Here is a 25,886-nt window from a genome sequence, read left to right as displayed (position 1 = left end):
TGATGGATCAGGTACCACCTGTAAAGAGAATTATTCTAACTGCTGAACCTTGGTCCCTTTTTATGCAGAATTTCAGAAGAAAGCTCTGTAACCAGAAGAGTGATAAACAACTGACAACTACAGAAAAACAAATTACATGTTTCAGCTTGGCTCTAAACACATTCACACCCCAGTCCCCCAGACTTAAATGTAGTTTTGGCAAAATAACAACAGCAGGGTTAGTCTGGACAAAGGAATTTCCTTACAAGACACTATTCTTCTCCCAAAGAAGGACCTGTAAGCCTTTAACCGATGTCTACTGTATGTTAACAACCTTAACGTACGAAAAGTTGACCATCTCCCTCGTTTCTCTGCACTCTTGCCTCCCATGACTCTTTAAAAAGAGATGTCCCTTCAAAATCTGCTGAAATTAATTAAAAGACTCCCTCCACTTCCAGAGTCCTTAGATCAGAGTGAACTGTAAGAGTAAGGCATGGAGGCCCTGCACTTCAACACAGTCTTTGTTTGCTCTCAATGACTAAAGAATGTATGAAATCACAGGAGAGTGAGATGCACGGCAGGTTCTGCAGCAAAAAACAGACTTGATAATCCTGATATTTCAATGACCATAAAGATTAAGAGGAGAAAACCACACCTGATTTGAAACCAAAAAGCCTAACCTCTTCAAAGCCTCCAGGACTTATAATGGTGCAACTATATTGATAATTACTGTGGAGACAGGGGAGAGGGGGTGCTTTTTGATTTAAAGCTTTTGCAATTCATTTTTAATATTGATGTCAAAAGCAGACTCAAAACTGAGAACTGAAAGAGGCCCAACCAAAAGCAATCTCTGGCTGGAAACAACCTTCCATTGCTTGGGAAGGTTAAAGTATGGTCTCAGTGAAAGAATGAGCACCATATAGATGACAGAGCTCTACTAATTGTAGGAGCAGGGTCATCTTCCCCTACTACATAGAAGCTGTACTGAATAAACAGATTATTTTGAACATGAAACTAAAGAAGACAGAATGTTATGTACAAAAAACGTCAATATATGAAGTTCTGTTAAATAATTGCTTCAAAAAGTGGCAATTATAATTTTTCTGAGCACATAGTTGTACTCCTAAAAATGATGTTCTCCTGTAGTAAGCTACAAAAAGATTGATAATTAGAGACAGCAAGATATCAAGTTACAGATAATTGATTAACATTTTTCAGAGACATGAAAAACTAAAAATAGAATTATGGAACAAAGTCAGATTAGATTTTACAATCAATTTCAGAAGTGGCTGCCGCATTCTGGAAGAGCACCAGCACTCTCTGCTGGTGATCTTTGTTCAATAGTTATCTAGAGACAAAATGAGGAATGAAAATGCATTATGTTTTTTTACATGGAATGCCTTTTTTTGTTTTAAACGGATGATTAATTAGATCCCTATCAATTTAGCAAACAGCAACTCTAGGAGCTACTTACGTTTTTGGAAACAATACAGTCATTATAAGAAGTATATTTACTATGGGCAATCATTCACTGGAAGAAATTTCACTGTCGCAAATAAACATCTGATGTTTAATGCTTCCCTCTGCAGAAAGCACTTCTGCTGTGCTGTAGCACAAAGACAAGCTGGTGTGAGAAGTTCCCATGATGCCAAATCCCTTGGCTCCACCCTGACTTTCCATCAATTGTAGAACTATGCCAAGAAAAAGAGCTCTTCTTAAAAAAGTCCTAGCACAGCACCAACATCTTCCCCTCCGGTAATCACAGTGGAAATGCTACTACGTTTTAATCAAAGCAAACCTGCTTTCCAGACCCGTCTTTGTTACACCCTTTGCCAGGAAGCTGGAAAAGCTTTGACTCCCTCTCCCCAGCACGCACCCAAGCCTTTTCCACACCCCTTGTGGATTACTTTACCGCATCTGAGCCAGAGACTGCACAGGGACAAACAGATCAGGAGGAAAAAAATAAAAACAAAGCCAAGCACCTAAGTGACAGCTGTCCCAGGTTCCAAACTATGCTCAGATCAGGCATCAGTAAGAAGGGTTAAAGACTGGCAAATTGAATCCATGTGCAGCTCATGAAAGTGTGGGAAACAAAAGAGACAATGTGAGTTAAGGACAGAGTATTCATTAGCAAAGAGCTCAAGTTTCTTGGCTTTTGCCGGTCTGCTTCCCAATGGCCATTTTTCAAGGTAGCTTTTTGTTCTTTAGTTTTGAACATAGTCCTGGAAGGACATTATACTCTTTCTTAGCTAACAAACTAAAGCTCAGTACATGTTGAACTGCTTAAAATAATTTGTCTTTTTTCATTCCATGGGGGCAAGAGGGGAGAACAATGTCAGAGGTGGGGTTTTTCTTCTGGGCTACAGTGGGCTTTGGATCAGAGCTGTATATGACACATATGATCCAAAGACCTCAGGCACCTCCATAAATATTAATTTACACTATGGTATTAAATACATAAAGAAATTCAGTGTATTAAAAAAAAAATACATAGACTTCATAATGCAGCCCTATCTGTTTGAGCCAGAGTAAAGCCATCACTGGAGAACGGCTGCCAAGCTCGGAGCCACTGCCCCAGCTCAGCCCGGCATTGCTGGGGCTGGACCTGCCGTCCCTCCCTTTCAATGCCTGCAAGGCACTCGGGAACCTGTTAATGAGGATGGCTTCAAAGTATTTGGGATGCTGAAGAGATTCAGTTTACAACAGCAACATTAGGTTGGAGAAAGGGGTCCCACAGTCATCCACATGGAAGGGCCTGGGGTCCCCAGTTTTTCAACTTGAAGGGCACAGTCAACCCTCTGATCAGGTGGAGAGTGCAGCCACAGCTGAACTAAAGGCTGTGGGAGCGTGAGCGGTACCCGTGAGGGAGGGCCCAGTGCTCCCAACGCCCTGTGGTAGGTCTGTACCCCTCCATCACATGGGATACACCCAGAGCAAGACTGCAAATTCCCTGGTGCTTAGGGCCGGTACTCTGAAAGCAACTGGCCAGTATTTTGAAAGCAACTCCATATATGTTAGGACATAAAACCCACCTTAGAATCTGCTTCATAAGATCCCTACATATAAGGCGAGTCTTGAAAATCTGACCTTTGTTTCTTCAGAAAAATCTGAATTTTGGTAATCCTGGGGCTTAGAGGGGAACTGATTTGCTGCTCAATCAAGAAAAAGCAGCAATTACGGTGGAGTTCTGGAAAAAGCAGTTAAAATAGCAGGTCAGAAATTGAAACCCAGGGTGTATTTCACTGTTTCAGTCAGTAGATATCTGTATATTAAGTGTAGCAAGATACACAGCATTTTACTTTGACTATTTTACTTTATGGAGCAAAAAATGAGAACAGCAGCTTCTGAATTACAGAAATAGCTACAAGCCCTAAAAGGAACAAACACAGTGGTAAAAATAAGTGAGTTTTAACATAGTCGTAAGCCAAAGTCAGAAATAATTGTTCTAATGCATTCTGCTCCTGACAAATCTCAACTTCAGAAGAGCTTCACATCTGCAGAGAGTCCCAAGGAACTTTTTAAGCATTCCAGGATCACCGACACTTGGCTGAGTGGGACAGAGTGACAGCCAAATGCCAAGCACAGTGCTCTAAGACACTGCATGAGGAACAGAGATTCCTGCGTAACAGATCGGAGCAAGTTTCCCATTGCACAAAAGGACAAAAGATTTCAAACCTGAAGTCTTCTCCTTTTCAGAGAAGTTAGTATTTTGGACACGACAGGACCCAGCAAGAGATCACTGATCTACAAGGAATGAGAAGATGCTAAAAGCCTTGAGAACTTGAGTAACAATAGGAAATTAACATGATTACTTTTTTTTTAATATTACTAACTATATATGCCAGACTGCTCTTAAATATTCTCTTCCCACATTCATACCCACACCTTTACCTTCGTACTGTACAAATTCTGTATTCAGCTCTGTCCCTTGATCATTAATGCAGACTCCTAAGCTTCAGACTTCAAAGAAATGCACATGTTAAGAGTCACAGGCACAGGACTGGAACAGCGTCAAAGCCTCCCCGTGCAGGAACCTCGATCTTCTGTTTGACTTCACTGTACAAATATCTCGTTCTATCAAGACTAGGAAATTCAATGATTTATGTAGGGCTTCCCACAGATTAAGTTAATAAGGGAACCCAACAGTGCCTCATCTCCTTCCGCCTTCCAAACACTGGTAAATGAAAGGAAATGGGAATGTCTCCTGGGGTAAGGGAAAGACGTGAGCGCTCTACAAATGTGCAAGGGAAGAAACCAAAGACTTCATTGTGTGGATATGCACTTCTCCAGGAACCCTCTTCCCTCCTCCTCCCTCCCATAAGTGGCACATGATAATGTTCTTAGGGAAACCTGGTTCAAGTGCAAAGCCTTGCCCACACCACACTGACTGTCACCTAGAATGGTGGTGGTTTAGTTTTCTTCCTGCTTTTTCTTCTGTATTTTTCATTCCTTTGTCCCTCCCCCCTTTCTTCTGTTCTCACCCTCCCTCCTTCTGCTGCTCAAAATGTCTGCATTCCCTGCTTCCTTATTTCTGTAGGTTCCCTTCTGTCATTTGTAGTACCTTTCTGGTACCACGAGCATTACTCAGAGCTCCAGTCATGCCTTACTAGTCAAAGCTTCCAGCATATGAGACTGAATTACAGTTTAACACAATAGAAATGAAGAAATTACGGCACAGAGAGAACAAGATATAGGTCTCTCCAAGACCCTAAGGGACTTAGGGACTCATTTTAATGTAACTTGCAACCAACATCCCTTTGAGTTACATTTGAAAATTAAACCAGCATTCCATGGCCAAGATTAAGCCTCATCAAGAGATGGTCTGAAAGGCAATCTGGCATTTTTCAGCTTTATTTGTAGCTGCTTGTATATCGCCAACTTTCAAGGAAATTACCCAACACCAAACTAACAGAGGTGCAGTTTCTTTAGTGGTAAGAAAGCTGCTATAGGTCATCAGATTCAGGCATTTTCATCAACAAGATGGTCTACATTTACTCTGAGCTAAGTTAAACATTACAATGGTGAAGTGTGAGAAGCTGTTGTAGATACACATGCTTCAAAGTGCCCTCACCAGCCTCATGATCCCTCATAAAACATCGGGCTAACGTGACAGTACTGCTGGTAAGCAGTGTTATGGACCAATGATTTACTTACTGAGAAGGTGAACTATAAAGCCTAACTCAGAAATTTCTCTGCTTAATGAGAACATGGAATTAGGTCATCGCTAAACACTGCATAACCACAAATCGGAGCAAAAACATTCCCACAGAATAAGTAATATGTGACAACAGGTATTTGGAATGAGAACAAGGATTTCATCCATGTAGCCCTACTGCTGAATTATGTAGATAAACAGCGGTCCTGAGATAGTCAGCTTCCAGTGGCAACACACAGGTGTCAGGATACACAGACCCAGTTTAGCACTAGCAATCTAGAGCCTAAACTTCCAAACATGAAAGTTCATATCCAACTTTGATGAAATTTGACAAGGTGCTCACAGCAAGTTTTGGGGTCAGAATTCTATTTAGGTCATGTATGAACTGGATCCAGGCCACAACCTTCTTTGTATCTTCTAGACTCCATTTTGAGCAATGCTTCTAATTTCCAGTAACTAAAAAACTAAATCAGTTCTACTCCTAACCTTGCTCCGTTCGGGCTGTACATTTTGGTAAGCCTCCAAACATGGGACCTTATTCAAATGACAAGATAAGGGACTTTAATAGGAGAACACTCTCCAAACTGCTTTTGGTCACTGAAACTCCCTGACGCTCTCCCTCCCTTGGGTCCTGCACAGGCACATGAAAGTACCTGCTGTTGGGGCAGACACGTTGGGAGAGAGAAGATTTGTGGGTTAATGGGATACTCTCCTCATCAGGGAGATTAGGTTACGAGGCCGTGCCTTTGAAGACTGGCTTCTTCAGTATGGCAGTTTGGTTTACAACTGGGGATTTCTTATCATTAGATTGTACTCTTAATTATTTATGACCTATATTATCTGCAGAAGCTGCCCAAAACCCACGTCTTAATAAGGCTAATTGGAATAGTCATATTTTTACCTCTTTTGTAAAGCACCTTGAGCTTTACTGATGAGAAATGCTAAGACAGGATTAGATGCTTAATGAAAAATTATCATTAAACAGCAGAATAAAAATGAAAAGTGAACTAAAATGGAATTTGCTATTTTATATTGCATTAGGGCTGAATTAAGGATCATTATCAGAGGTGACATACTGAAAATTGAATTGGGATCTTCTTTATGCATCTCACAATGGGAGATTCCAGGCAAGGATGCCAAGGCCCAGAGTTTGGGCCTGTATGTTGTGAGAAGTCAGAACAGCCCCCCAGGAGCCTGCATGATGGAAGTGCTGGGGCTACCCTACTGTATGCTGGCAATTCAGTCAGTTCTTGGCTATTTACAGCTTCAAGCAAAAGCAATGGGTGTTTGAGATCACCCAAGATCCTGTGTCCACCACAGCTCCCTCACACTAAAGATTTGGCCTTCCAGCCCTCACCTTCCTCAGAAAGTATCCCAGAATTGAGACAGACAGGATTTGTACTTCTGCTTTGACCATGTGGTAAATGTCACATAAATGAGTATTTATGGGCCTACCTGAATCAGTCTGCTAATGAAAGGCATAATCTTTCAACCTGAGGGCAGACCATGAAGTAGTAGCAGGGATGGCTAAACCCAGAGCCTCAAGGGGCTGGTGGGATCCCCACTCTGCCAGGCAAGGATGCAAACACAAAGCTTTTAACTCTGTAGGGATTATCACTCTTAGATTGGCATTTTGTTCTCTCAGAGATCAAAGCAGGAGGATTTGGAGTCACTTCTGCTTAACTCAGAGTTTGGGCTGATGCAGATCAGCTCAGGTGGGTGTTTGGGGCTGGCAGGGATGGGGACTCTGGAGGGAAGAGGAGGGCAGAGCAGGCACCATCTCTTGCAGCTGGGCAGAGGCAGAGGCCCTGGATCTCCTCTGCAGGACAGTGGGTAGCAAAACATCCCCTTGCCTTACCTGGACTTCAAAATGGACCTGGGAATGGGCAGCACAGCTCTGCTCTCTCCTTCGCACCGACTCCTCTGTCCCCACTGCCACACACATCAAACAGTTCCCATTGCAAGCCCTCACAGCCTTCTCCTTGCCTCGCCACTTGCCCATGACAAGACTTGCCCGAGACCACCGGGGGTGCCTGCGGCGACCCCCAAACACTGGACGCGATGCCGGGGGCTGCGGGCTGAGCCACGGAACTGCCCCACACCCGCGCACCTCGACCGGGGAAGGAGATGGTTTCCCTGAGAGCAGGGGAGAGAGACACGGGAGCCCCTTTCCCGGGCTCTAAGGGGGGACCCCCCCACCCCCACCCCGGGGGAGCCGCGGGGCCGTGCAGCCTCGTCCCGGGAGGTGCGAGGAGGGGGCAGCGCGGGGGACGGGCCGGCATTTACCTCAGGCTGGAGGCGGGGGGCGCGGACAGGAGCGGGGCGCCGAGGGCAGGGCCGGGGCTACCGCGGCCGTTAGGCGGGAGCCGGCGCTGCGCGCCCCCGCCTCACCCGCCCCGCCGGGGGGGGGGGGGGGGGAGAAACCCCCGCGACGCTCGCCGCTGCACCTGCCCCCGAGCCCGGCATCCCGCCCGGGCAGGGCAGCCGCGGCCCCCTCCTCGCCGCGGGGGCCCGGCGGGGCAGCAGCCAGCCGCCCTCTCCTCACACAGCCAGCCTCGCAGCGGCGGCCCGAGCCCCCCCTTCCCCCCCCTCCACACCCGCTCCTTACCCCGCGGGCGCCTGCCCCAGCGGCCGCCCGCTCATCCATCTTGCTCCTCTTTCCTCCGAGGTGACAAAGCCGGCATGGCAATGAGAGACACCGAGGAGCTCTGGGAAGTGCCTACCCCAGATTCAGTTATTAACTTTCACCAGGCGGCTGCAACTACGGCACCCGGCATCCCCCGCTGGGCCAGCGCCTGCAAAGGCGGCCGGGAAGTGTAGTCCTCCCGCCCCGCCACCGCCTCACGCCCGCCCGCCGGCGGGAGCTGCCGGCCCGTCTCGCCTGGCCTCACCGCCCGAGTGCTGAGCGGGAACACAAGCGTCGCAGCGCGGCCCTGGGTCGGAAGGGAGCTGCACTGTAGCCTCCTTTAGGTTTCCACGTCATGGCCGGCGGAGGGAGAGGCGGCCCGGGCCGGTGCCCCATGGAGGCAGCTCCTCACCAGCAGGCTTGGGACACACAGGCACCTGGGGGCTGAAAGCACTAAAGTCCTCTGTGAAACACCGGCCGGGCTGTGAGGCACACCAAGGCAGCAGGCGTCCAGGGGAACACACTGAAAAAGAGAGGACGAAGATATCCATCCTTCCCTCCAAGGGAGAGGGATGCTTTCACCACCATCATAGTGTCACTCACAAAATGGCCGCTGCCTATAGGAGGCCCTGTTCCTTGGAAAGGCAGAGCTGTAGCAAAGTTTTGATGTTTTAGCGGCTAGAAAGATATGTTTGCCACAGCTGGCCTCTTGGTCAGCCAGATCTACAACTGTTAAGGATGTCCTGGGCCCTCTCTGCCACATCAGGGCTGATGTCCCCTCACTTGGCTGCCAAGTCACCAGTCCTACAGGGTGATTGCCATTTTTACAATTAACTTTTTCAAGTACCATTGGTTGCACATTTTACAACACAGAAACTCTATCTCTACCACCTGCAGTTAACAGTAGATTGTAAATTATGCAGGGAGACACCAGTATGAGAGGTCACATATTTCAGCCTAAGAGGATCTTATTTTGTTGACAACAAATTTAAAGTCTTCCATGTTGAAATGTTTTACAATCTCAGCCATGAAGATTTAAGCTTTTCACTTTTTATTTCACCTGGTTTCTATTATTGGCCCACTTATGTGCTAAATCTATTACCTTCATCATAGCTTGAGCCATGATAGCTTTGTCTTCTAATGTCTCTTCCACAATGTTTCTAACTAGCAACATTCCTTGCCCCAGAAACACTCCCAACAAAAGCAATAAAAATGTAAAAGCAAGACTGTCAAAGATTCATGTCTAGAAAAGTTGTCAGAACACATGCCAAAATAATGTAGGAAGACCGGTGTGACTCCAGAGGATGTAAAATTTAGTGAGAGAAGGAACCTCTAATGACTTAAGAATATTTTATCACTGCAATAGCCAGGTGCTAAAAAATATTAATAGGCAAAGCTTAAAAAAAAATTCTGGGAACTGTCACTCAAGTAATCAGCTGCTGGTCATCAAGTGTACAGCTCCTGCAGTCTCATGTTGAGATGTTTCATTCATCTTTACAAGCCATAAAGCTGCATATCTCTCTGGCCTTGCTGTACAAGGTTTGCTATGTCACGCACACAGACCTGAACATTGCAGTAGTTAAAACAAGCCATGTAGAAACAAAAGGACATTTTAGAGATGTGAGTAGCAAGCATCCAAAGTCAGGTGGAAAAATGCTTTCAAGCAGAGACTCATGGAGCATTACTACTCCTTGCCATATTTGATTACAGATAGCTTTGTTTTGTTGCTTTTGATGAAGAGGGGAAAAAACCCAGCAGAGGTAGCGGCCACACACCAACCTCTCACTGTAAACATCAAGAAAGGAGCTATGGAGGGAAAATCTGTTATTGCTCCATGGGAATCCAGCAACACAGGGGTATAAGAGTGACACTAAAATGGGCCGTGCTGTCACAAGGCCTTGTTTGCCGGAGCCAGACAAGAATGATCTGTTATAAAACATGGTGGAATGTTTGTTTTTGTAGTACTGGATTTCCAAAATCCATAGTCTTTTTGTGGTTGACAAGCTCACTCCTTTCTTTGCCTTGCTACTGCAGCTGTCGGAGGTCTGCACCCCTGCCTGGAAAACATGAGGAACAGCGAGAAAGCAATCCTAGCAAAAATCTGCATCATTCATGCGTAATCAGACAATGCTTGGGAGATTTACAAAGGAGGGGAGGAGGAGGAGAAAACCACAGCACTGCAGTCATTTGCATTATTTCTAGCTTTTTTCTTTGCAATAGTCACTTTTAGCTTTAAAATGTAATGAGTATGTATTTCATACACAGCTTTATACACACTTCAGCGTTATTGGGTTTTAATTTGCATCCCACCGTGACTGAGTAAAATTTGGCAAATAGGCTGTGTCTGTTTATAACACATGCGTTCACTTTGTTTTGGTAATGTTATGTACATACATACAAATTAATTTAAAAGCATACTCTGTCTTGTGGCTTACTGCTTATCTCAGAGTTCTCTCCATGGCTCGTCGTGGCTGCTTTATACTATTCGGGCCACACAAAACCTCCTGGGAAGCACCCTAACAATACTGCTGAGACTTCACTAGGAATAAAAACCAGGCAATTGCTGCTTTACATCACTCACTTTTCTCTGATCAAGCAGGAAGATACACAAACAGCTCAGCTGGATCCCTGCATCTTCTTACAGTTCTTATGAACAGAGCCGTGGCTGCTAACATAATCTAAAACATACTTTTGGATGCTCAGAAGCCAATCTGAGTTTGGAATAGTCCTGGGTTTGGTTTAGAGCCACCCTGTGCTCACATCTGGGTCCTGCAGTGAGCAGAGGAGCCAACGCATAACAGTCAAAATGGAAATCCCAACTTCATACATTTGCACCATGTTGGTGGTCCTCACTGACAGGACTTGCAGTTCTGCAACGTGCTTTAGTCACACACCCAAACCTAACTGTCCAACTGTGTGGTTTTACTATGCTGGGACCTCAAACTTGAGCAAAGTCGCAGTGCAGTTACATTTGCCTGCGACTGTTTTTACCCGCCTGTTTTCAAAATTGCCCCTATACTCAAATTAGATACATTAGTTGCCTATATAAAGCGAGTTCTCTAGATGAGAAACACTTGAATTTGCACTTCTTTTACTAGATTTGCACATTCAAAATTTCATCTTAATTACCTGACGGCAAGGAAGTTTTAACGTAGCAGCAGATCTGTTACAATTTACTTCCTTACCAAAGTTCACTTTGATGATGACTGGGTGCTTATAGATCCATTGGACAAAAATAAAAGGATATTTACAAATAATATAATTAGTGCAAAAAGGAAAAATATCACTGACTTGTGATGCTAGGAAGAAGATATTTTAATGCAGACCATTCTAAAAATATCAAAGAAGGACCATATACAAACTGGGAGCACTTTAAATATGTTTATTCAGCAGCTATTACAATCAGCCTCCAAAAAACTGGAGTCCCCTCTTGTTTCTGAACCGTATCAAGTGATGAAAATGCCTGCTAAGAACATTGAAGCTGAACGGTGCACTCCTTTCTGAGAAACAGACATGTCTAACAGGGATTATCTCTTTGAAAAGGCAAAATATAAATATATACACTCTAAATTCACAACAACAGTTTAAATTCACTATGTTAATTCAAGTGGGGTAACAGTGGACAAATCCACATCATGTAAACTGCAGTCGTAAAATATCTCTGCTGTCATCCTCAAACCCTGTCCAGTTTCGGTTTACATTCTGTGATCTGCCTATTGCAGAGCTGAAATACAGAAGCGCTGAAGTGTTGAATCTCAGGGGCTGTGCACAGGACCAGGAAGTGGGGCGATACTCTGTTCTCTACACGTTGCTCAAGGCATCCACGCCAGGAAGAACCTTACCTGTTAGTTAAAAAATAGCAGTAAAGTTAAGGATCCCTCTCTGCCCTTAAAAAACTAACCTTTACACTTGCAACTGCAACATTTAAACATATTTAAAAAAAACCCCAACCACCAAAACACATCAGAAATTGTAGGTTAAAAATGGAAGAGCCTGGCTCTCCGTACACTTCCATTGACAACTGTGGCTCTCAAGGCATACGGGTTACATTTAAACTTCCACACAGTAAATACCTTTTAGGGCTGTAGTGAATATCCAGAGCACAGCTGCACTCCTGTGTCAGCAGACAGATTCTTAACATACCAGTCTCATCAATTCTCAATTAATAATGGTAAATTTCTATCCAAGTCTCTGTAGGGTCAGATCCAAACACCTAAGATCTTTTTCCATTAAGTTTGATGGCAAACAGATTTTTGATTGGATCTAGGGAGTTGCTGCATACTTTCTTCAATCCCTAGTGGCATGTAAATAGAATTTTGGAGTGTGTGGTGGAAATTTTAAGAATGAATTAAGAAACAAAGCCTCTTAACAAGTCTCAAGTCTTTTAGTGGGACTAAAACACCCAGGTCTAGATATTTACATGCTTCATTCCATCTGATGGAAACAAGGAATATGTTCATCGCTGAGTATGAGGGCCTGGATTATTAAAGTGCAAGTTTTCTAAAGCATTTTTAGCTTTTTGTCCTACTTTAGTAATGAAGAGAGACCATGCTGGTTTTGCCTTTTTTCAGAAAATCTACCTTCTAATGCTCAAGCTGTGTGGCAGTACTGAATTTTAACACTGTTCACAACTTTCTAGTTTGCTGGGGTTTTGGGTTGGTTTCTTTGCCCTTTTTTTTTTTTTTAAATCTTCAGAAGCTTTTCTAATTAGCTAGACTTCCGTTACATTTAAAAGATCACACACACAAACCCACATTTTGGGCCAAAACTTAGACAAGTTTGTCTTTCTGAATAAATCGGTTGCACAGTGTTTCCTTCTAGCCATCTGCATTCTTTCCCTTTACCATCACTCCCTAGGCAACAGAAACAAAAGCTCTGTCTCGCATATAACTGCTGGAAACTAACAGCTGCAATGCAGTTTATTGCAGTTTCTCTTCTACAGCGAAGTTGACAGCATTAGATAATTTACACATATTGGGAAACAGCTAATTACCAGAGGAAATGAAAACTCATTTAGAGAACAATGTAACTCATTAGAAGAATCCTGTAAATTCTCATCATTTTGAATTCCAAGTACCCTCATGCAGGTTTGTAAGTGATCACTAGAGGGCTCCCCAAAACCAGGGAATTTCAAACAATGCACTGAAAAGGAGACTTCTGGCAAAAATTCGAGACTATTCTAATGAGATTTCCCTAACAGAAACTGGGCATTTTAAACAGTCTGGTTAGCATGTCTCAGGGGATCATCTACAAAAGACAGCCCGCTCTCAAGGCCATTTTATTTTCTATTCCAGCATTTTTGCTTTCTGGGAGTGGCAGACTGTGCTGTTTGCAAGAATACTCCATTTTCTTTCCTCCCTTCCTCTAGGAGGCCTATAGAAGAGCAGCAATGAGCAGCTCATTGCTCAAAACCTACATGCAACTCCACGTGATGGAACAGAAAAGACATTCACTCTATTGTGCTTTCTTGAATATCAACACATGGTGGAGCACCCCGAACCACCCAATTTACTCAAACAAGTTAAGATAAAACAAGTTACCCTCCAGCAGTTCCAGGCTGGCACCACCTCCTGTGCTGACATGGCTAACTTTATCCTCGGTGTTCCACTTTGCACAGCAAGTGGCTGTGTCTCCACCACCTGTAGTACAAACAAAATCAGTGAGAGACACAAGAAATTCAGATTTTGTTCAGCTTAAGGACCATAGCCTTGCTATGGGCTGGTCCTTCTCCCTAATACTCAGCAATTTTTAAATGCAGCAGTTTTTAAAGCCCTATCTCCAAGCTGAAGGACAGATGAAAACATGAGGAAAAAAACCCCAAGTTGACAAGTATTTTAAATATGGTATTGGCAAGCAGAAGCTTCCTTCCTACATTTAGAAAGACAAGAACATGCACATACAACTACTTACCAATAATGGTGATGCTGCCCTTTCCAGTTACTTCTACTACTTTGTCCATCAGGGCTTTGGTTCCTTTGGCAAACTTGTCCCACTCAAAGACACCAACTGGACCATTCCACACAATTTGCTTGGCCCTTCCCACCACTTCAACAAACTTCTTCACACTTTCAGGGCCGCAGTCCAAGCCCTAAGACAAGTAAGAGAAGTCACAGATATACTTACTGCCGACCCTCATCTCAAATCACCAATGTCTAGCTGGGATGCTCAGAAGCTTCCCCCTCACCCCTGGATACAAAACAAGAGTTTCTCTGTATGCACTGAATACTGAGGAATAGAAAGATTTGCCAGCAGCTGCTGCAGCAGGGTAGAGTCTGGTGTATTTATCTTCCTAGTACAAATAAGTCATTTTTAAATCAATGTCAGATGCTTGAAGCCTTGGTTAGAAACTTTTGCCAACTCTGCTTAAATTCCAGTCAAATGAAAGGGATTTCTACTCCATTCAGATCTGAAGGTTTTAGAAGAATTTTGCTGTTTTAATCCATATCTCACAAAAGCTACTTTAGACTTAAAAATTCAGGACAAACAGCACAGCTTCAATTTCATTAAACCAACACACTCTACACAGCTTAACTGCCTTCAGAAACCTTTGCAAAGGATCACAATTATTCTTTGTACTCCTTTAAGAGGTGTCCTTCCCACCTCACTGCTGTCTGCTACTTGGTTTAGTCCCTCATCTATTAAAACCTACCATCCAGCCAGCAGGAATGCCTGAAGCCACTGTGGCTTCCCCAGTCTGTGCATGCTCATCAAATTTGTCTGCAGTGATGAAGTCAACAGGCAGAGTAATCTTCACACCGTTCTTCTCTGCCTTCGTCATCAGGTCCTTGACAATTTTTGATCCCTCTTCATCAAACAGAGAGTTGCCAATCTAGAGAAATTATTTGGGAAAAGCAAGAGAGACATGTTTGCTTAGCTACTGGTCATCACAGAAGAGAGTAGCAGCAGTCAAGCCAAACTGTTTGGACAGCAATTCTGGAAAGACTGTCTTCTTGAAGCTAGACAGACCTAGCTAGACATAGACAGTAATCCAATTTTTGCAAAGTGATTGTCAAGTAACTTCCCAGTGCTCCCTACTCTTGCAGAGAGTGGAGATAGCCAGTTCTCAATACCAGAATATATAAGGGGCGTTCTGACCATATTCCTCACCAGGAGCAGACACAGAATTGCTCTTTCATACCTCCATGTTGTTGATCACTTTGAGGAAGGTGAACGCCATTCCACCACCAATGATCATCTCATTGACCTTATCCAACATGTTACTGATCAGCTGGATCTTATCCTGAACTTTGGCTCTGGAGAGAGAGAGAGAGAAGGAAAAAGAATGAATAATGTAGCCACTGCCCCAAATTCCTCAGACAGAATTTACTCTCTAGTAATCTTTACCTAGGACAGCATGAAGCCTCACAAGGACTTCTTGGATCGAATCAACTGCTATTCAGTAATGGCAATATTGTGACTGTGGCATGTCAAGGCCACTCTCAGAGGATGATTCAACAAAGGAGTTGTTGGGAGTGGGTAGAAAGGGAATGTGGCAATTTAGCAGGTCAGCATGAAACATCAACTTACAAAAGCATTATTCAGCCCTCCATTTTTTTTTCCTATTTAAATATAAACCCCATTTGGCACTTTAGAGCCTGCCTTCCCCTGAGCGCCCAGCAAGGCAGAGATGAGAGCACTGCCATTCACAACCACTGTCCAACCCTGGATCCTCTGCACCAGCCACCCCACGTCCAGCTCCTGTAAGCTGTCCAGGCCTGGCGCTCCATCACACTCACAGTACAGCTTCAACCCATCACAATGATCTGTGATGCAGAACTGCCCTGCCCAAAAGCAGACGACTGCTTTTGGCACGAGAACCAAATGATAACGGAACAATACCAAAATTTCTTCATACAGGAATGGCAGAGGAGGCAGTAAATAGGCACAAGTCTCCTGTCTTCCCTCTTAAATGCCATGTATGGAATTTTTGTTATCTAAAAGAAAGCTTCATAAAAGACCTTAGAAACAACCCTGAGCTAAACCTAGGCTGGCACTTGGGAGACTTGCATTATAGTCTTAGTTTGAGCATGCCCTGCTTGGTGACATTAGACAAGACCATTTCCTCTTATTGCTTTAGTAGTTTCCGCACCTCTAAAACAGGGATAATGATATGAACTTCATTAATAAAACAGTTTCAGACCTAACCATAAGAAACAGGTAGTGCCTCTACAAATCCAACCTTAGTGACCATGGAGGGCTCTGGTTTGAACCAGCCACCAACCCCAGTTTAAGCCATGAAGTTGTTAGTGTTGCTACACTGTGGGAACTGAACTGGTAAAGAAGCGTTGATGGGATGGAAGAGAGCCACAGCAAAACCCCTCAGGGCCCATCTTGCCATGTGCAGTTCCAGGCTAAGAGATGTGAAGGCGAATTAGGTACTTGTTTCTTTCCTTTGCACATACCCTGTTCCTGGCACTGAATTACTTCCCTGCACATGGTCTTTCCTTGCCAACACATTTCATTTCCACTTTATTTGTTAGTACAGTTGTTCTCAGTTCATCTTCTAGGCCCGATTTTGTTATATATAAGCAGTAACAAACCTGCAGCTGGACCACATGCAACTTCCAAGTGTGACTTCCCTCTGGTATAATTGAGCAGGAGTTGCTCAATCTGCTGTCCCATCTCAGAACCAGCTGCATCACCAGTGGAATGGTGGTGCTTTCCAACAGCTAAAGGTATGTCTGGCTCTGAACTGCTCTCAGAGCTCCTCCTGTGACTAAGATGCAGTTGGCCACACAATCAGTTCAGCATCAAGCTCCTAGACTGGGTCATGCTTATCACCCTTGTTATACACCTCTCAAAAAAAGGTTATTTTGTTCCCACTGGATTTACACCACTTCCAGACTTTATTAACAGGCCTGACATTTTAACATTTTGGCCTTCCTAGCTGCTGATCTAACTTAAACATCTGATAAGGTAACTAATAAACTTTCCCTTGGTGATATGCCTGCAAATTCCAAAGGCAATGAGGAGTGTATAGCACTTATTGGTGGGTCACCTGCAGCTGTAAATCTTGGAAAGGTACTAATAAGAATTTAAAAAGCATTAAAAGCATTGTTCAGTATAACCAAGGTTGTAACTAAGGTCACAGAAGTTTAAAACTTTATGTGAGAACTGAATACTACACTTCTTAAAAAACATATTTATGGGTGCAAAGAGCAAGAATAAGCCACATACTTCTATCAAGAACACATCAAGGTTATGGTGTCCCAGCTTTGTGTTACTTATAAAGTATTTATTTCACCTGATGAACTGAAATACACTGTCATAGAACTACAGTGCTGAAGTGGGTGCACACGTGACGAAATTGGCAGCAATGGGAACCTATTTCTACACAGAAACAGTCACTTGGTTTTGCACCATCAAGTTTCTTTGCACGCTAGCTGCTGTGGAAGAGGGAGGCCCATTCAGCTACAGCAGGTCACCATTGCATAATGACAGATCGTGTCAATTTACACAGTGCTGAGCCTGCAGGATGCTTGTACTCTGAACTGTGGAGGAAAGGTCACTGACAGTTTCAGGGCCATCATGTGTATCTAACAGCTCTTCTGGTTCATCTGTACAACAATCTGCTGTGGACTATCTCAATTTGGGGAATGTAAGAGGTCAGGAAATACAATGAGCAGACCTTGATACTATCATCACAGGAGCAGACATGGTCAGTTAATTCCTCTCTAATCCACATCTTGCAGAGATCTCAGGATTTAGCTACAAATCTGAACTGTAGGTAGTGTTAAAAGGAAAGCACTTGTTTGAACCAAGCCAAAATAAATTTTCATTTCTTACAGAGGAGTTAAAAGAGAAATATGGAATCGGTATGTTCTTGAGTCTTACCCTCCAAGAATTGCTAAGAAGGGTCTCTCCGGACTCTCTAGGGCCTTAGCAAAATAATCCAGTTCTTTCTTCATCAGGAAGCCAGCAGCCTTCTGAGGCAGATTGACGCCTACCATGGAGCTGTAGAATAAAAGAGTGAGGAAAGGAAAATTTTTCTATCAGTACAGGTCCAAACACCCCTGTGTCTCACAGCATTACAAAGCTAATCGTTTAGTCAGCTGCAGCAATAAGAATAGCTACTACCTGCAATGAAAACAAATACGAGGTTTTTGTTTTCCTAGTTTGATAAGATGGATGGACACACTTAATTTATGAGATTGTTTTTGCACAGACATATTGATATGCAAGACATTTACAGAGTTAACTAGTGATCCAAAACACTGAGGGATAAATAAGCATAGCAAGAGCAGAGATGTCTTCCTCCAATAGCAGCATTGGATTATGAAATCAAGCTCAAAGCGGACCACTAGAGCTTGCAAGTACACAGATCTAAACACAACTCCATGACAATAATCAATCTGGAGCTATTAATCTTTTGGAAAGGAGGTCTCCTGTAGCTGCAGGACAATTTATACAAGTCCTAAGCAAGTAATTTTTCTATCTTCAAAGGCTAAAAAGTCAATCCAAGTCTTAAAAGTTTCAGCTGTCCCCTGTTCCCAGTGGCAAACTTGAAGAGCATACAGTACTGACAACTACCTCCACTAAATCCATTACTTGGGAACAAACACACCAAAATGATAATGGGATAAGCCCAAAAGGAAGTTAAAACTCATTGGGGCAAAGCTGTATGTGTTTCCATGGCAGACATCATTCTGCAGTTCTGCCTGTGAAAGGAAGATGGATACACACCTGTGAGCTCGGTGGGCAGTTCCAAACGCATCATTGACATAGACATCTCCCAGTTTAGAAAGAGAGGCTCTGAAAGCCTCCACTTTTGCAGGTTCAGCCTTGATCTAAAAAGAGAAAAAATGACAAGTTTGTGCTATTCAGGCACACAGAGTTGATTCTGAAACTAAAGTCAAAGTCAGCAATTTGACTTGTAAACCCAAAGCAAAGAAAGGTCAGCTGGAGAAACTCATCAGTTCATCCTGTCAGTCTCTATTTCTTATGCTCTTTCCCAGTCCAGTAGGAGCCACAAAAAGGTTTAAGCGGTTTAAACTTCACGTTAAACTCCCTGACTGCTATTACAGGCATGAGGACTGCTCCCACTTCCAAGTTTCTAGTCTATCAACAGAGCAGGAATGATCTGAAGCACTACCAACCTTTCAGTCTCCCTCCGACAGATTTCCAGTTTTGTGCTGTGAACACAGGTAACACAGAAAGGGTGTGCAGAGACAAAGTAACGCTGAGATAAGACAAACTCACACTTGTTTACTGAACTAAGAAAGTGTGGCCTCCAAGTGCCATGGGTAAAAGGATGAGCTCCTGAAGGACTGCTTTAGCAACTGCACTGAGGATTAACTTACAAGTAGCCCACACACTAAAACAGGCCACAGTTAAAGCAGCCAACAGAGGAAAGCTGGAGATAAGCTTAGCATGTAGTAGGCAAGGACAGATGCATTTCTGTTAAAAGGCTTTTTCTCCATCCTCCAAGCATCCTACGAAATCCTCATGGGATGGCTCAGTTTTCTTTCCCACCATGGAAAGACAGCAGAGCTTGCTTTGACAGCAAGTGACTGCTCAGACCTGGTTTACCACCACTTGCTCTTAAGAACAGCTCAGACTGGCAGTGAGGTGATCACCATTCCAAGTGCCTTTCTGCTTTGTCAGCTCACCATCCCAAGTGAGGGCTCTGCCAGCACCCAGCTGTAACACCACGGGGACGACAGCAGGAAGGTACTCTAGGACATGGCAGATGGGTTCAGCACAGGTTAGAGCCCTTTCATCCACACAGCCTGAGCAGAAGACAAGCCAAATGGACTACACAGATTAGAGAACAATGCTGTCAACTGCTCCTTTGCTTGGTAAATTGCCTGGCTTTACACAAAGAAATTAAGTGTTCCTGTTAAAACCAGTAACATCTGTAAGCAGAACACAAGTGGCTCTGAAGGAAGGAACCACTACCACTTGATCTGCTTTGTAAAGGCACAATTTCTAAGCACCAGCTAGTAATGTGCAGTCCTGTATTGCATCACTATTTCCAAAGCACTGGCTTTCACCTCCATTACGACAAGAAGCAGGTCTGTCAACAGCACCTCTCCTGTTGTGCTCAACTGCAGCGCACCCTTCCATATGCGTACACCCAGCTCAGCAATCTGAGAGTTACAGAAATGCGCAAAACCAAGGGACTGTTTCCCACAGCAAATTAAACTCTTGCCCCACTCTTCTTCCTGCCACCATACTGGCTTTCAGTGGCACACAGTTCTAATAGCAAATAATTCCAGACTTGCTCAATTTCTCATTGGCATCTTCAAAATCTTACTGGTTCTCTGGGCTATTTTTCTAAGCTACCGGAGTCTTGTGTCAGCCCATAAAGGGCACCACACGAGGTCAGCATTCCGCTCCACACACTGAATCTGAAAGGAGCCAAGGCCTGCATAAAGTCAACGGGGTCACCATCGCTAAGAAAAGCAGCTGTCTGGAGCAAGCATTCTTCCTGACCTTCAAGAAAATGTCAGAGGTGCAAGGCAGCCTGGTTCTACATGACTACTTTTAAGAGCAGACAAGCTTATAAAACGGTTTGATAATCCCTATGCTGCAGAATGTTTAAACGTTATATTAAAACATTAGCCAGATAACCACGAAAGCAGCATCATTCTTATGACCCCAATGGCACAAACCATCTCCCACAAACCTTGTTTTTTGTTTTAGATATCCCAAAATAAAGTGTAATAAGCAGCAACCAATTTCCTGCACAGCCCTATTTTGCTCATTTTTCCTTCTTTTACAGACTAGACCACCTTTGGCAGTCATCTATAGCCTTCCACTTAAGCTGTTTCATCTTGGAAACTCCAATGCATTTGACTCAAGTTTTTGCGCAGCATGTTACAAATGATCAGACACGTTGAACTAAAGATCTTTGACATCCTTCTGAGAGCAAATTCATAAACAGCATTTTGAACAGACTGCTGACTCCCTGCCACTCTGCAGCAAACAAGGTTAGGAAGACCAGAGCAGGCATGCGCAAAAGCTAGACTTGAAGTTTCACCTTGTTCCCTGAAGCATCCTTTCCTTTCCCTTCTTCTTCTACGTGGAATCGGAGGTTCTCTAGCAGGATGATGGAGCCAGCTGCAGGATTAGCACAGGCCTTCTCCACCTCAGGACCAACACAATCCTTCAGGAATAAGACCTCCCTGCAAACACAAGAGACACACTGTCATCCCACCGGTGAAACCCTTTCACAAAGGAAGGCATCCAGGTCCACTGACAGAGAGGCCTGATGCATCCGGATCGCTCTTCTACTTCACCTGCCCATGAGCGCTTTAAGCTCCACAGCTACTGGGGCCAAGGAGAACTTCTCAGGCATGGGAACACCATCTGGGCGACCCAGGTGACTCATCAAAACCACTGACTTGGCTCCATGATCCAAGCAGTGCTTGATGGTAGGAACAGCTGCCTTGATTCTGTAATGGCAGAGAAGAACAAATTAAAAAGGATTCAAGTAGAGTTTACCAGGCAAGCAGACTTAGTGACCACTTACACAAGAGCCCTGGGAGATGTCCCTCAAAAATGACAAAATAAAGGGAGCACAAGAGCTGGGCAGAACAATTACTGAAGAAGTCCATCCTACCTCTGGCATTCCCACAGTTCAGCCTACCTCTCATCAGAAGACAGCAGGGCATGACCACCAGTAAGTCTCCTTAGGGACACTGGGCTCCTTAGCAACCTATTCTGGCTAGCACATCTAGGAGACTAACCCCACAGAGCACAGCTTTCCCTGTGGAGCCAACCCAACCTACTCTTCTCCTAGGGACTGTGACAACTCTGAAGCACAGTTCAGAAAGCATCAACAAAATTCTCTGTCCCAGCATGTTTCCATATGTTTCACTGTTATCTTCCATGCAACACAGGACACAGAAGTGAAATGCATTTTGTCATCTAAATTCTGTTGATTGCTTGTAGCTAAGAAATGCCAGGACACACCTGAACATGACCAGGCTTCCTGGTTTAGTCTGTGATCCTGAACCAATAAATGGTGGGGATGCTGAGCAGTGAGCATACTGTGAACAAAACTGGCATTTGCCTGCAAGTGTCACACAAGCAAGAGAAGACATTTGATATCACTGTTTCTAAATCCTGTGATTTGTATGCTGCACTAGAACAATTATTCTAACATAAACCAACAAGTTAACACAACTGCAGGAGGCAGAAAGTCTTCTGGATACTACCAACAAATAAATACAGCAAGTTTTCACACACAGCCAAAGGGATGTGGTAGTGAAATGGTCATAACACTTAACCGTATTTAAAGAATGAAGTTTAGGATCTGTAAATTAAGAGACTTTTTTTATATACTTTCCACAGCAGCTACGGTGAGAAGCCTTGTAGTTAGTGTAGTTTGCTAACAGCTGCAGGGGTTTTAATTAACAATTGTCGGACCTTCTCTGAGACACCTTTAATATTCTGGTACAAGCAATGACAGCTTAATTGTGGTAGCATTCCAGGTACTGCTAACAGAAAACTGGACAAAAGTCAGAAAGAAAACAGACTTTGGGGCTTCCATTTGGGATAGAAATTATGGCTCACCTTTGATTGTTGGTTATTTTGTGATCCTTCATTGGAACATTGAAGTCAACCCTAAAAAACCAGAAATAAAATTAAATAACAAATTTCTTTTACAAAGAGTGAAAGAACCTGCCAGTAAAGGCACTGGTTAGAAAAGCAATGTTACAATTGGAGCAAGATGTTTAGCTCTGTCTTTTACAGTTCTGTTTTGAAATCAGTATGTCATTAGCCATTTTTGCTTGTAATAATAGAACACAGAGAACAAACATCTGCTAGAATGACTTAGTAAAGCTATGCCACCAATACATCCTAATACTCACCACTGCAGTAGCAATGATGCTGAAGCAGGAAATAAAACTGAGATTGAACAAGCTCCCCACAACCTTTTCATTAAACAACACGCTCTCAGATCACTGATGGAGCTTCCAAGGGAAAGGAAGCGAATAATGAAAAGTGACATTGCGTTCCCTAACGAGGCCTCTAAAATACTTGGTTGGACTACCATAGCAAGAGGCAGGCTCAAGGAAGCTGTCCAGTTATTGCCTACAACTTCGAATTTCTGTTAGTGGCAGCTCTAATCTCTCCGCAGCCGAGTGCTGTGGCTTATCACATTCCCAGTGGGAGACCTGACATGGATCCAGAGGTAACTTCCCCACCGGTGCCAGATGAAGGGATGGAATGGAGGAGTTTCCTCAGCCATTTCTCACCAGCATACCTTGTGCCCATGTGCTGACTAGCAGCAGCAGGAAGCTGGGTTGCGTAATGGCGAAGGCAGGAATTACTCACAGAGCTACAAAGGGAACATCTAACCGACTGTAACAACGTATCACAACAAGGAAAGTGAAATACGGTGTTACAGTTCAGCCTTCATTATTCTGTATCTATATTAAAGAATAAAATTCTGCAAGTTGCTTGAATTGTCTTGCAACCTGCTCAGCATGAGCAACAGAATGAAAAAAGCTGCCAGCAAAACAGGAGTAGCTGAGCAGAAAGAAATTGAACTGGCAGCTCCACAGTACAGCGGACTAATTCGACAAAGGGGAAGGAAAAGCACCATTACCGTGCTATTATTTTAAAATGAGAGAACAGAAGAAGAGCTCGCTTTACAGAGCCATCAGAGCTACAAAAGAAAGACCCAGCTCACTCTTCTTCCCCACTGCAGACAACTGAAATCTGAGCTCCCCTTGAACCCTCTCTCCTCCCCATTCCCAACTTCTCTTGAAGTTTCAGCATTAGGACTGGAAGATAAGCAGGTTATGAATATGCCAAAACTATGATGAATATGAGAAGAAAAAGAGAGGTATCAATTTTAATAGTACTGTGAGCACATGGCGACTCTCTCTTCAGGGAAATGAGATGCAGATTGGCACGTCATCTGCCGTTTCACTCAGTTTTAGTAGCCGGTCACAGAATTGCAAAGACAGACACGTGCATTAACTATCAGAGACCAAGAGCTGGCTAACCCATCCTCCGCTAATGCAAGCTGTTCTCTGTAACAAAACTCAGAAAAGGAAAAAACAGTCAGAAAAAAAAATAATCAGTTGTTAGAGAGATAAAAAGATCTTTTGTTGTACCAGATTTAGGAAGCACATGCAAATTCTGACCTAACTTCTTCAGTACGGATTATGGGGACTGGCTTCTGGTCATCAAATTTCTAGGGAACTACTTCAAAATAAGACAACAAAGAAACAAGATAAAAAGAGCAAGTGGTCTGACACAGACTACAGGGAAAAGAAGTTACCATTTTTCTGTATCTGCCTACTCCCCCAGCAAGGTAACAGACACATGGTAGTCACGCAATGGTGACCTTGGACACAGAATCCCAAAATAAAGAATATTTCAAGCAGGAGGTATCATGATGTACCCCCGTGCCCTTACCGCCCAGTATTTGGCAGCAATTCCAACATCAGACTTTCAGCACACCTTGAGGTTTTATAAATACGCTATGAATTCCTATTTTGGGTTTTACACCAGGACATGCTGAATAACTGCAATTCGACCCTTCTTGCAAAAAAGCATAATTATTATTTTATTTGGGTAGCGGGCCAGAGCCATATTTTCACTTTTTCATTGCAACACTTTCTGGATTTGCAGGAAGGAAAAAGAGAACTGGGGAATAAGCTTTTTTTTGTAGTGCTTCCGCATAAAAGCATGGTAGGCTGGCCAGTTTTCCCCTCAAACAGCCTGATGATCCATGTACAAGCAGTGCAGTTTGCCAAGGCAGAGTTCCTGCGGTTCAAGCCCCGGGGTGCGCGGGGCGGGCCCGCCGGCGCCTCCCCCCCCTCAGCGGGCCCGAGCAGCGCTGGGCACCATCCTCCTCAGCTTCGCCAGAGCTGAGCCAGGCCTGGATGTACACTCTCCTCCCCTCACAAGGGAACAGATACGGTTCTCTGATGGGTAATTCAGGATGCACAGGGCTCTTCCAACAGTTGCCGTAGGGGAAAAAAAAAAAACAAACCCAACCAAACCGAAACTAACCCCCCCCACAAAATGATCTGCCGAGCGCAGAGAAGCAGCTGCGGAGGACTGAGATGACTTTACTGCTGTCTGGAGAAAGCTGCGCGGAAACCCGCCCGCGCCCCAGGCCACGGGGAGCCCGCCGAGCCCCACAGCCGGGGCGGCCTGCCCGGACCCAGCGAGGCGGTTGGCGCAGGTCGGCCCCACCGGGGCCCGGGAGCGGCTCTCCACCCTCCCCCCTCCCCGGAAGGCACCCACTCCCCCCCCGCGGCCTCCCGCCCTCCTCGCGGGGCCCGGCCGGTGCTGATGGCCGCCCCCGCCACAAGGGCACCAGGGGCGGCGGCCCCGGGCACTGCCGCGGCCGGGCCGCTCCTCCCCTCACCGTGCGGCGGGCCCCAGCTCCTCACCTCATAACGACCCGCTTGCCCTTCACGTCCACCTTGTCAAGGGTGAGCTTGTTGGAGAGGGACATGTTTGCTTTGCTCTGATCCAACCCCACGCTCCGCTCCGCTCCGCCGCCGCCCGCGCTCTGCCGCAGCGACCGCCAGACCCGCCGGCACCCAGCCCGCCCCGCCCCTGCCCGCCAACGATTGGGCCGCACTGCCCGCCGCGCGTCGCTACTGGCCGAGGCGCCTGCCCGTCGGCAGGGTGCCCGCCCCCGCGGGAGGCCCGGTCACGTCCCGCACGCAGCCGGGCCCGGTGGCTGCTCTGTAGCGGCTGGGCGCGGGGCGGTTCCCCACAGCGTCGGCCTGAAGCGGGATCCCGGGAGGCAGTTCGAGATCTAGCCACGGATTTAAAAAGATGTTTGACTGTAGAATTAAAAATCAATCTGCAAGTGCACCATACAAGATGCTTTTTCTGGAGAAGAAAGCACAGCCCTTCCTGCAGGTAAAGTAAACCTGCCTGGCTCACAGTGATAGCATTCTTCCCGCTTTTGGAAATAATCAGCTATGTGTTTTGTTTCCTCCTTAAGTACTTGATCAGATTTCACTGAAATGAATCCAACCTCTAAACATCCGAATTAATTTGAGGATAAATTATCCATAAATGATGAATGTGTATCAATTGGTGGAATCCTCCACATGAAGGACAGATGCCTGCACAGCCAAGGTGTAGGTCTGGTGGAGGCCTAGCATCTCGACTGCAAGAACAAGACAAAACCAGGATATT

At 44.8% G+C, this 25,886-nt stretch overlaps 2 protein-coding genes across 2 annotated transcripts in view; both read right to left on the bottom strand.

The window, feature by feature from the left end:
* The window catches only part of AMOT (angiomotin), a 65,297-nt gene extending 57,443 nt beyond the window's left edge, over positions 1–7,854 (bottom strand). The window contains exon 1 of the mRNA XM_074882666.1: positions 7,743–7,854. The gene's annotated coding sequence lies outside the window, so the exon portion shown is untranslated. The remainder of the gene's footprint in view (positions 1–7,742) is intronic.
* Positions 7,855–11,127: 3,273 nt separating this feature from the next.
* On the bottom strand, positions 11,128–25,274 carry PGK1 (phosphoglycerate kinase 1). Its single transcript, XM_074882663.1, has 11 exons — positions 25,124–25,274; positions 22,281–22,331; positions 21,002–21,157; positions 20,743–20,887; positions 18,444–18,547; positions 17,595–17,714; positions 14,899–15,013; positions 14,410–14,589; positions 13,671–13,848; positions 13,301–13,399; positions 11,128–11,602 (listed from the first exon to the last, which is right to left on the bottom strand). The coding sequence occupies exons 1-11, from the start codon at positions 25,186–25,188 to the stop codon at positions 11,562–11,564; spliced, it is 1,254 nt and encodes a 417-aa protein (XP_074738764.1). The 5' UTR covers positions 25,189–25,274; the 3' UTR covers positions 11,128–11,561.
* Between the last annotated feature and the right edge of the window lie 612 nt (positions 25,275–25,886).

This window comes from Strix uralensis, chromosome 13 (genome assembly GCF_047716275.1).
Source record: "Strix uralensis isolate ZFMK-TIS-50842 chromosome 13, bStrUra1, whole genome shotgun sequence".
Lineage (NCBI taxonomy): Eukaryota > Metazoa > Chordata > Aves > Strigiformes > Strigidae > Strix > Strix uralensis.
This window is presented reverse-complemented; position numbering and strand designations above follow the sequence as displayed.